General features: G+C 47.3%; 1 protein-coding gene across 2 annotated transcripts in view; it reads left to right on the plus strand.

Annotated features, from left to right (window-relative positions):
* SLAMF1 (signaling lymphocytic activation molecule family member 1) overlaps window positions 1-11850 on the plus strand; it is a 35670-nt gene that overhangs the window by 20470 nt on the left and 3350 nt on the right. For both annotated transcript variants that reach the window (XM_047093107.1, XM_047093108.1), the window contains 2 exons: window positions 3843-3916; window positions 11265-11357. In XM_047093107.1, coding sequence (XP_046949063.1) covers window positions 3843-3916; window positions 11265-11357 — 167 coding nt within the window. The remainder of the gene's footprint in view (window positions 1-3842; window positions 3917-11264; window positions 11358-11850) is intronic.

Here is an 11850-nt window from a genome sequence, read left to right on the forward strand (position 1 = left end):
TTTTCTCCACAAAGCACCTTTGCGATAACTAAATACACATATCCTGGGGCCTTGCTCAGTTCGGTCGAAATCAGCATGTCTTTTTTTTTTTTTATGTTTATTTATTTATTTGGGGGGCGGGGCCGAGAGAGAGGGAGAGAGAGAATTCCCAGCAGCCCCAGTGCCGTCAGCACAGAGCCCAGCTTGGGGCCTGATCCCATGACCCGGGTATCACGACCTGAGCCGAAATCAAGAGTCGGACGCACTGAGCCTCCCGGGTGCCCCGTGATTCAACACATGTCTTGATCCCCTGTGTTGGGCTGTGGGAATGGAAAGAGGGATGAGCCACAGGTGTCTCACGCGGGAGGCCTTACGCAGATCGTTCTCATTCCGTATGCCTCGCTCTGGTGTAGACGTATATACAGGATGCTGAAGGGGTCCAGAGGCTTAACAATGTTCACCAGACGCAGAATCCAGGGGACTCCTGGATTTCATTCAAGAAACGTCAGAATTACTGACTAATAAAAAGACACTCATCCAAGGGTTGAAACCTTTCTATAATTTCTTTTTATTCCCGCAATATCCTCTGCAAATCGTTTCTACGTGACTCAGCGACGGGGTAACGGACGCAGAGAGAGGCTACGTGACTCGTGCGAGTTCACCCAGCCTGTTAATGAGAGACCAGAACTGACACCCACCCCCCAGGGCGCGTGCCACGGGGAAGGTCCACGGGTCCCCGGAAGGCAGCGGAGGGAATGCTCTTTACTAAAGATTTGTGCACAAATTCTGCCTCACCTTGGAAAACGGTACCATTTGCGAGTTGCTTAAGGCCAGACCAAATGATACGGAAGGTCACCCGGGATAGCTCTGAAGGCCCCATTACTTCCTTGCAGGTTAAGTACCTAGAGGTAGGGTCTCTTGGCCTCCCCTCCAAGTCGTCCCCTGATTCCACATCAAGGAGCAATGCGCTCGGCCCCACTCGCCTCACCCGCCCATACCACAGTCCCACAGGTCCAGTTTCCCGGGCTGGCCGTCCCGTGGTGAGGACGGGACTTGATTTTCATGCCACGAAGCTGATGGCTGATCTTATTTGCCAAGTGGATCGGTCACGTGCGACCTTCTCAAAAAAGCCCTTACCGCAGCACCCTGAGTCGGGTTGGCTTGCATGAAAAAAGTCAAGATCACAGCCCAGCCGCCTACTTTTGTCTCATTTCCTCCATCTAAGAGTTAGCTGGGGAGGGGTTGGGGTGGGGTGATTCAGACAGAAACCATGATGAGAGCCTAAGGGGATGGGGCAAGGCACCCACATTTGGCCTAGATAAGAAGGAAACGGCGAGATACCAGGATTGAGGACCCTGAGATTAACACGAATGCCGTCACCTCCGAGATGCCGCCTGACTCTGAAGCTCTGCAAAGGGTCTCCCTAGCAATTTCATGCCCAGAATACACTGCTCCAACACACGGGGTCGGGCACTGGCCAAACTTACATTCACACGCAGACTCGGCCACTGACGGGCTGGGTAACTGAATCAGTGAGGTCTCCCCTGCAAAACAGGGGTGAAGTTATGTAAGGTGCGGTGTTGTGGCGATCCAGGAGTCCATACGCCCAAAACACCGAATACGGGGGTGTCCACGGAGAGATGGTGGGACACGGACAGATGCACGACAGATGGACAGGTACATACACGCTAGACAAATCTCCTAAGGGAGTGAATTCAAACACCAATGGTTTAAGTCCTATCACCAGCAGATGTGGCACGGGCCGCATCTGGGAACGGCACTCAGGACAAGCCCATGAAGCCTGGGTAACAAAGGACAACTTTGTCCTTCAGGCCACGGTTGGAAAGGACGTTAGACATTCTCCATCTGAATTTTACGGTTACAGTAAGAGAAGAGACCCAATTCGGTGGCAGGCTCTGTCCAATGCCACTCAGCCAGTGAGGACTAGGGAGTAGCTACCCTCACTCTAAGGCCACGATGAACATTTCCATCCGGCCCCAGGGCCTCACTGACTGAGCTGAGTTGAGCTGACTCCCAAAACCTGCTCTGGAGCTAGGAAGGACACTGTGCGACCGAACGATCTTGAACGATCAGTGTTTCTCTCGGACGCGGCGTTTCAGCCTCCCTTCTTCCATCTGTCTGAGCATTCGGGGCCGTCCCCACAATCACCCGTTTCGGCCTGAAGCTGACCCGAGAGTCGAAGTCCCTCAAGACGGGTGTCTGTTCTCCACTGTTTGTTCCCCTACAGACTGAGCACAGGCCAGGGCGGGCGCGGCTAACTTTGCAAACACTCTCACAGACCCAACCTGTGCCCCCCTCTCGTTACCCTGTCTGTCACCCCCAAGCCCCAGCCTCCGTTCTGCACACTCGGCAGCCAGTATCCATCCCGGCCAAAAAGTAAAGCTGGAACCACCAGGCACTCCATGCACACCCCCCACCCCCGGACACAAGCACATCCTACGCGGACGTTCTTTGAGAGCTTTGAGCTTCCCCTTCCACTCCAACGATCATATATTCTCATGCGGCACCTTCTAGCACCTTCACCGCATACATACATTTTCGGCCTTCCCCTTCCAAATAAAAGCATACCGCTCCTCGGTGCTATTCCCTCAGGGACTGGCTCCTCATTTTTTTAAGAGGATCAATTGATTGGCGTTAAAATAAGTCCAACCTAAAGACCCTGTGTGATTTCCTCTGGGTCAAGCCTCCATTGCTTCTGCCTGGACTTGGCAAGAGTCCCCAAATTAGCCTCCATGCTTTAGTCTGGTACTTTCACCACGCTTCTCACCGCTGCACGAAGTGCATAAAGAACTCCAGAGAACAGGGGCGCCTGGGTGGCTCAGTCGGTTGAGCGTCCTCGGCTCAGCTCAGGACTTCCCGGTTTGTGAGTTCGAGCCCCGTGTCGGGCTCTGTGCTAACAGCTCGGAGCCTGGAGCTTGCTTCGGATTCTGTGTCCCCGCCCCCCCTTCTCTCTGCCCCTCCCATGCTCATGCTCTGTCTCTCAGACTGCAGGTATGCGACATTCCTGTAATTGCACAGGGTCGGTCTGGAAGGATATATGTCGAGCTTAAAAGCGATCGTTTCTGGACATGAAATTGCCTTGGTTGGGGTGGGGGACGAGGGATGTACTTTTGACCTTATGCAATTTTAATTTTTCTAATGAGAATGAATTATTTTTATAATTTAAAAAGACGAAATTCAAAAACTGGTTAACTGTTAAAGTGTCCTGCAATGAATTAAATTCCGGAGACCCTAGGCTCTGAGCAAAGTTTCCGGGTGGTGGGTGTTCGAATGACGCTGTCCCTTTATTTTTCGATCAGTCCTGGGGGATCATCCGTCTTGTACCCCCTTCCCCTACACACGCACAAAGTGTCCCAGAAACAGAGGGTTGAGTGAGAAAGCTGAACCAAGCGCCGTGCTACAAGTGGGAGAGTATGCAAGCGTCATAAGCCCCGTCCTCAAAGCACTTAGAATCCTGGGAGGAGACCAGATATGCACATTAAACAATAGAGATTAAAATAATTGAATGGCATTCCAATTCCATGTAACACATACTGGGAATTTTCTATGGACCAGGCACCGTTCTAAATACTTGACAGATAACATCTCATGGGACCATCACAACAGCCCTGTGGGGGAAGATACTTCAGTCCCATTTCTCAGAGAAATAGAAACAGAGAGATCAAGTAACCAACCTCATGTCAAGTGACACATATACAGGGGGTTTGGGACTTGGTGTTTGTTCCTTTGGTACTCCTGGGGAAGGGGGGGGTATGCGGTGGGGGGATAAAGACCACATAGGTCTGAGTGGAGTTCTCTGGGTAGGCCACAGAGAGATAACCACTGTGATTTCTTTTCCCCAGGTAAAGGAAATCATTACCAGCCAACCACAGGAGCAAAAAGCCTTACTATCTATGCCCAAGTCCAGAAATCAGGTGTAAGTTCTAGACTTTCTTTGTCCGGGGTGGGCCTGTCGTGTTTCCGTGGGATTCCTGGCCAGTCCGTCTTGCATGCCTGGCGTTCGTGGTTCTCCATGGGTTCCGGAGCAGAGGAACTTAGGGAAGCAGAAGTCAAGAACAAGAGCTCTCCAAAAAGGCATTAAACTTCAATGTCCGATGGGGCTATTTATTATTTGAAATGATGAAAACACTGGGTAACCTGGGCATCTGTGTCTTCATAGGGGGAGAACGAGGAAGCAAGAAACCCATGATAGACGACTCCTCTAGCTGTGGTGTTCCGGGTGTCTGTGGGTCCCTGTTACCTAACTCGCCCTTCTCAAGAGACAGGGGGGCAGTCCTGAGGACAGAGGGAAGGTTTAGAGAGGCTGTGGTATGATGTGTTGGTCTGACGCAAGTGTAGGAGTCTGCAAAGCACCATAGAGACAGGAAGGAGGATTTGAGGATTCTGGCTGGACAGACGGCTAGTCATGATAAAGTCAGGATGCAACTATGTTAGAAGTTAGAGGGAGGCTAACGGAATACAGTTAGCCAGGAAGATATTCTAGTTTTTCAGACGTGAAGGCAATGCTAGGTGATGTACAAGGCAGAATCTGGTCATGCAGAGGAAGCAAATTCTGGAGTAAAGGGCATGAAGGTGAAGACAGCTTTGATTAACACCTTGGAAAATTGCATCAGATGGGAAGGCATTTCTGATAACCAGGGATGGACTCTTGGCCGAAGCTCTTATTTCTGCTGCCCCCTGGTGGCCTGGAGGGTTTAATACATAGGCCATCACTATGTCTGACAGCCAAGTTCCATTTGGCAATGGGAGACCTGGGGCACCTGGGTGGCTCAGTCGGTTGGGCGTCCTACTTTGGCTCAGGTCATGATCTCATTGTTCATGAGTTCGAGCCCTAGCGTTGGGCTCTGTGCTGACAGCTCAGAGCCTGGAGCCTGCTTGGGATTCTGTGTTTCCTTCTCTCTCTCTGCCCCTCCCCTGCTTGCTCTCTCTTTCTCTCCGAATAAATAAGTAAACTGAAAATATGTGTGTGTGTATATATATGTATATGTATATATGTATATATGTATAGGAGAGTCCCAAGAGCAACCTCTCCCTTGCATTTACATGCTTAGATGGCTGGCTTCAACTTTAGCCTTCCCTGCCCACGCTGGCGTCTGTCTTCTTACTGTCAGGTATGACACATATACGAAGTGTGACTGTCGGCTCAGCGAATTACCCCATTGTGGAATCTAGTAAAGCAAACCTTCCCGCCTTGCTTTTCTCCAACAATTTTTTGACTCTTCCCGACCCTTTGTACTGACATGTGTATTTCAGAATCAGCTTCTCAAGTATCACAAAAGGGGGGAAAACCCATTAGGATTGCATTGAATCTACACATCCATTTGAGGAGAAATTACGTCTTTCAGTATCGAGTGCTATAATACCATAATAACTACCACCCAGATCAGGGAACAGAACATTGCCAGCAACGCCCACAAGACCTCCTAGTGCCCACCCCCTCGTCTCTAGTCTCCCTCCCCTCGCCAAACATACCGCTATCCTGACTTCTAAAAATATACTTTAGCGCTCTCTCTCTTCCTTTAACTTTATAAAAATGGAGTCCTGCCGTATTTTTCCTCTTGGGCCTGGTTTTGGTTTTGTTCTGGGCTTTTTGGGTTTTTTGCTCGGTATTACTTTCACGAGATTCGTATGTCTTTGTGCTTGGTATGTAATATGTTCGTTTTCATCGCTTCATTTATAGAATATCAGCGTACGGATATACTAGAGTTTACCTAGTTGACGATTGATGGACATTTGGGTTATTTCCAGTTTGAGACTATTATAAAAATTCCAACCATGAACATTCCTATGTGTGTCTCTTGGTAGATACGTGCAGATATTTGTGTTTGGTATGCACCTAGAAGTAGAATTGCTGAATCATAGGGGATGCATATCCTCAAATTGGCTGCATAAGGCCAAACTTTTTTTTCAAAGTGAGCGACCAATTTTCTTTTAGGCCAGCTCTGCCTTCTAATCAAAACTGGGTGTTATTGGCCTTCAAAAAAATTGCTTTCATGTTTATTCATTTTTGAGAGAGAGAGGCACAGAGCACGAGCAGGGGAGGGGCAGAGAGAGAGGGAGACACAGAATCCGAAGCAGGCTCCAGGCTCTGAACTGTCAGCCCAGAACCCAGTGTGGGGCTCGAACTCACGAACTGTGAGATCACGACCGGAGCCGAAGTCAAACGCTTAACTGGCCGAGCCACCCAGGCGCCCCTGGCCTTTTAAATTTTGGTCATTGGATGTGTCTTTTTATAGCTTTATTTTAAATTTCCCTAATTATTAAGGAAGCTGAACAACCCGTCTTATGTTTATTGGCCATATTAATATCCTCTTTCTTGAAGTGCCTGTTAAATCTCTTACCCACTTTCCTTTGAACTTCAGGCTTTTTAGAATGGATTCGTATAAGTTCTTTAAATATTTTTAGCTTTTTGGCAGTTACATGTTGGCAGATACCTTCGCCCATTCGGTGGCTTGCCTTTGCAATTTCTCGGTGATACCTTCTGATAAAGAAAAGTTGTTAACTTTAGCGTAGAACAATTCAGTAGCCTCTTCCTTCATAGATGGAGCTTTGTGTCCTGTTGGAGAAATCTTTTTCTCTCTTCCCGGGTAAGGAAGATATTCTCTGTCATTCTAAAGACCCTACGGCTCATCTTTCACATTCTATCTGTTATGTACCTGAAAATGAGTTTTGAAGTATGGAGTGAAATGGGTCAGGTTTCATTTTTCTCCAAATGGATATCCTATCAACCACGTTTTGAAAAGATTGGCCTTGTCCCCATCCCACCACTGCCCCCTCCCCCCCCCCCCAGTGCTACCTTCATCACAAATCAAGGCTCCACATAGTGAGGATCAATTTTTTTTCTTTTTTATTCTCTTTTTGCTCCATTGGCTTGTTCATTTGTGCCTGTGGCTGGACCATGCTGTCTTTATAGACCGGTCATTACAGATTCATTCTAAGTTTGATATCTGGTAAAATGTCTTCTCCCTTGTTCTTGTTCTCCCTCAAGAGGTTCTGGGCCATTTTTGGTCCTCGGCATTTTCATAGATACTTTAGATTCAGTTTGTCAAGTTCCATCTAGAAATCCGGCTGGAATTTTAATCAGAACTGCACTGATCACTTGAGGAGACCATACGTGTTTATAGCATTGAATCTTTCCATTCGCAAAATAATATATCCTTTCCATTGCGTCAATCTTTTTTAATTTCTCTAAACGGAGTGTTGTAGGTTTTGTAAGAGGACTTTTCCATCAGAGTTTATTACTTGGCGTTGGAACAGTTGATATTTTGAATATTGTCATCTTTTTAAAAATCGTTAGTTTCTGTATATTATTGGTACATAGAAATACAATTCATTTTTATATTTTAACCTTATATTTGCAGCATTGCTAACCTTACTTAAAATTCTAGTCATTTGTCTCTAGATGACTTGGGTTTCCTTTGTACACATCTGTACCATCTGTGAAAAAAAAATACAGTTTATTTCATTTTCAAATCACATAACTTCTCTTCCTTCTTGTTTTACCGGCTGAGGTGCCTTGTCCAGTATGGAATGGAAGTGTTAATAGAAGGGTCCTTGGATGGTCCCAAACTCACAAGGGACACTTTCAATATCTGACCATTAAATATGGTTTTTGCCGAAGGTTCTTATAGCTGCCGTTCTATCTAATTGAGAATGTTTTCTTCTACTGCTGGTTTGCTAAGGAATCGACGTTGAATTTTATCAACATTCTGCATCTATTGATATGATCTTATGGATTTTTTAATTTTTATTTCTTAAGCGTTTTTAATTATTTTATTTTTAAAATTTTATTTAAATCCAAGTTAGTTAACATATAATCTAATAATAGTTTCAGGAGCAGAAGTTAGTGATTCGTCACTTACATACAACACCCAGTGCTCATCCCAGCAAGTGCCCTCCTTTAATGCCCATCCCCCATCTAGCCCATCCCCCCACCCAACACCCTGCCAGCAACCTTCAGTTTGTTCTCTGTATTTAAGAATCTCTTATGGTTTGCCTCTCTTTCTGTTTTTATCTTATTTTTCCTTCCCTTCCCCAATGTTCTTCTGTTTCATTTCTTAAATTCCACATATGACTGAAATTATATGATATTTGTCTTTCTCTGACTGACTTATTTCACTTAACGTAATACATTCTAGTTCCATCCATGTTGTTGCAAATGCCAAGATTTCATTCTTTTTGATCACCGAGTAATATTCCATTGTGGATATATATATATATATATATATATACACACACATATATATATATCCGTGTATATATATATATATATATATATACATATATATATATCACGTCTTCTTTCTCCATTCATCAGTCAAGGGACATTTGGGCTCTTTCCACAATTTGGTTATTGTTGATAGCGCTGCCATAAACATTGGGGGGCATGTGCCCCTTCAAATCAGCATTTTTGTAGCCTTTGGATAAATACCTACTAGTGCAGTTGCCGGGTTGTAGGGTCGCTCTATTTATCTCACGAGCCACACTGATTTGTAAAGACTATCCCACTTTTGCAGTCCCGGAATAGAAGCAATGTAGTCTGCTCCTTTTAAAATACTTCTGGGTTTTATTTTGTTAATATTTTCTTAAGAGGGTGCTGTCGTTGTCCTGTTTAGGTTTCCGAGGGGAATTGGCCTGCAATTTTCCTTTCTTGTAACTGCCTGGTGAGGTTTTGACACCAAGATTATGAGCGGGAGCTGCATGTTAGTTTCCTAGCGTCGCTGTAAGAAATGTCTACGGACTTGGAGGCTTAAACCAGAAAAAGCTATTCTCCAGTCGTGGAGGCCAGAAGTCCAAGTTGAAGGTGCTGACAGGGCCACACTCCCCTCTGAAACTTACTTTTCCTCTTCTAGCTTCTGGTGACCCTGGGCATCTTTGGCACTGGTTGGCTTGTAGCTACAGAACTCTAATTTCTGACTCCCTCTCTGTGTCTCTGGGTTTTCTCCGTCCCTGTCTCTTCAGAGGACGCTCCTCACTGGATTTAGGACCATCCTAATCTAGCTTGACCTGAGTTTGAAATCCTTACTTTAATTACTTCTGCAAGGACCCTATGCCAAATAAGGTGACATTTAGAGATTCTGGATGGACCTGACTTTTTTGGTGGGGGGTGGGGGTCACAGTTCAACCCACCACATGGTGTATTTCCTTTGGGCAGGATAAATATTATCGTTCCCCTTAAGTTTTCGGCAGGGTTCCCGGGTGAAGCTCTCTGAGCCAGGAGTTCCTTTGAGGAAGGGTTCTTTTAAATTATATTTTTATTATTCCGTTCTCCTCCCCTTTTAGTGATGAAGCAATTTTTTTTTCTGTTCTTTAGTTGCTACCCTAGAAATCATAAAATACATCCTTGACTCACCAAAGTCTAATATTTATTCTCTTCCTGGACAAGACTTCATCTTCGTTTGAAGTTCCCCTTCTGATTTATGTGCTACCTTGCACAGCTCATGGGGGACACTGCTCACAAAGACTATGTGAGAATAACACCCCTGGAGTTTCTCGGAGATCATGCTCCCCGGACTCAAACACCCCTGGAGTTTCTTGTAGATCATGCTTCCTGACCTCATGCCCTAACTGAAGACACCAAGATACCAAAATGCACTAAGTCGTTACAACTATGTTTAAAATAACTCCGTAAATCCAGCTTAAAATCCTGAAGGGAAATCTAGCAACGTGCTAATAGCCATGTTGTGTCAAAGTGGTGAGACTATAGATGGTTTCCTTTATACCTTTCTCTTTTCCCAAACTTCTTTTTTTTTTTTAATTTTTAAATGTTTTATTTATTTTTGAGAGTGAGAGCGTGAGAGGGGGAGGGGCAGAGAGAGGGGAACAGAAGATCTGGGGGCGGCTGGGTGGCTCAGTCGGTTAAGCGGCCGACTTCAGCTCAGGTCATGATCTCACAGTTCGTGAGTTCGAGCCCCGTGTCGGGCGACAGCTCGGAGCCTGGAGCCCGCTTCGGATTCTGTGTTTCCCTGTCTCTCTGCCCCTCCCCCGCTCACCCTTTCTCTCTGTCTCTGAAAACTGAATAACATTAAAAAAAAATTAAAAAAAAAAAAAAGGTCTGAAATGGGCTCTGTGCTGACAGCAGCAAGCCTGACGCGAGGCTCAAACACACGAACCATGACGTCATGATCTGAGCTGATGTCGGACGCTCAACCAACTGAGCCACCCAGGCAGCCCCTCTCCTTTCCCAAACTTAACTTCTCCCCCGTGCCTCTAAGTCGGTGGGACTCCTGGCTTTGATACTCTTGCACGTGCACGTAGGAAAGTGTTAAGTCTTTCTGATCCTTAGCGTCCCCATCGGTGACGTGTCGCTACAAGATTTAACAGAGTGGATGTGAGCCCGATGTGGCATCTGCGGAAAAGTTCGTAAACTGGCACCTCTGGATATGTGTGCCTATTGTTAAGTTCAGTACTTGGACGGGAAAGAGAAGTCTCGGGAAACGTGTCAGAGGAAGGAAGAGTACGAACAGCAGTGTGGGAAGGGATGAGCTCTGTGTGCTGTCGGTGACAGGAGCGAGACAGATCTTATGAAGACCCCGTTCCCTCCAGCTGCCCTGGTGGGAGCCACGGCGATGCCAGTTCACCATGAGGAAGACTTTTAAGACATCTGGGAGGAGCTCATGGTGACGTGGGCTGCCTCACCAGACTGTGAGCTCTGCAGTGTCGCCTGGGGCGTCCAAAGCAAAGCCCTGAGAGCTGAATTCCAGGGAATTTGGAGGGACCTTTCCACCAGGGAAGGTGGCTGGGCCAATGGACTCTGAGATTGAATTCCAGGGAATTTGGAGGGACCTTTCCACCAGGGAAGGTGGCTGGGCCAATGGACTCTGAGATTGAATTCCAGGGAATTTGGAGGGACCTTTCCACCAGGGAAGGTGGCTGGGCCAATGGACTCTGAGATTGAATTCCAGGGAATTTGGAGGGACCTTTCCACCAGGGAAGGTGGCTGGGCCAATGGACTCTGAGATTGAATTCCAGGGAATTTGGAGGGACCTTTCCACCAGGGAAGGTGGCTGGGCCAATGGACTCTGAGATTGAATTCCAGGGAATTTGGAGGGACCTTTCCACCAGGGAAGGTGGCTGGGCCAATGGACTCTGAGATTGAATTCCAGGGAATTTGGAGGGACCTTTCCACCAGGGAAGGTGGCTGGGCCAATGGACTCTGAGGGGCTTTCTAGCTCCAAGCTTCTGGACCTTGGGCTTCTCCATGGGGCGGATCTGGTGGAATCCACTGCCCGGCTGATTTCTTGCTTTCTTTGCTTCTCTTCTAGTCCATTCAGAAGAAACCTGATGCCCCGTCGGCCCAGGACCCCTGCACCACCATTTATGTCGCTGCCACAGAACCTGTCCCAGAGCCTGTCCAGGTGAGGAACCGGTCTGGGCCTCCTCTCTGCAGGGAGGGAAGAGGCCGTCTCCTGAAGCGGAGAAGGCAGGCCCTGGCACATGGGTCACCAGGAGCCTCTGTGGCTGCGGGACTTCCAGGAGACCCCTCTTGGATGCTCACTTGGGGACACGGCTCTCTCTGTTCCCCAGTGTTTCCCTGAGGGTTGTCCAAGAACCCCATCGGCATCAGCATACATGTATTTGCTAAAAATTCATTTTCCTGGGGCTTTCTACCGGGTCAATCAGAATGTCCACGCTGAGTAACCAGGCATCTCTACATTAAACAGCAACCTCCCCAGGTGGTCCCAGAGCACTTGGACATTTGGGATTTGCATCTTGCATCCAGGAGTCCGGCTACAGAACAGAATCACGGGGGGGGCTTTGTTAAAAGGCTCGGGCCGAGGCTCCATCCAGTCCCATCTCACCAGAAGGTCTCAGAGTGGCACTCTGCCTGGCGTGAGCCCAGAGGACCCT

Source organism: Lynx rufus, unplaced genomic scaffold (genome assembly GCF_022079265.1).
Source record: "Lynx rufus isolate CCGP_SWC_20201006 ecotype Redwood Valley unplaced genomic scaffold, mLynRuf1.p SCAF_31, whole genome shotgun sequence".
NCBI lineage: Eukaryota > Metazoa > Chordata > Mammalia > Carnivora > Felidae > Lynx > Lynx rufus.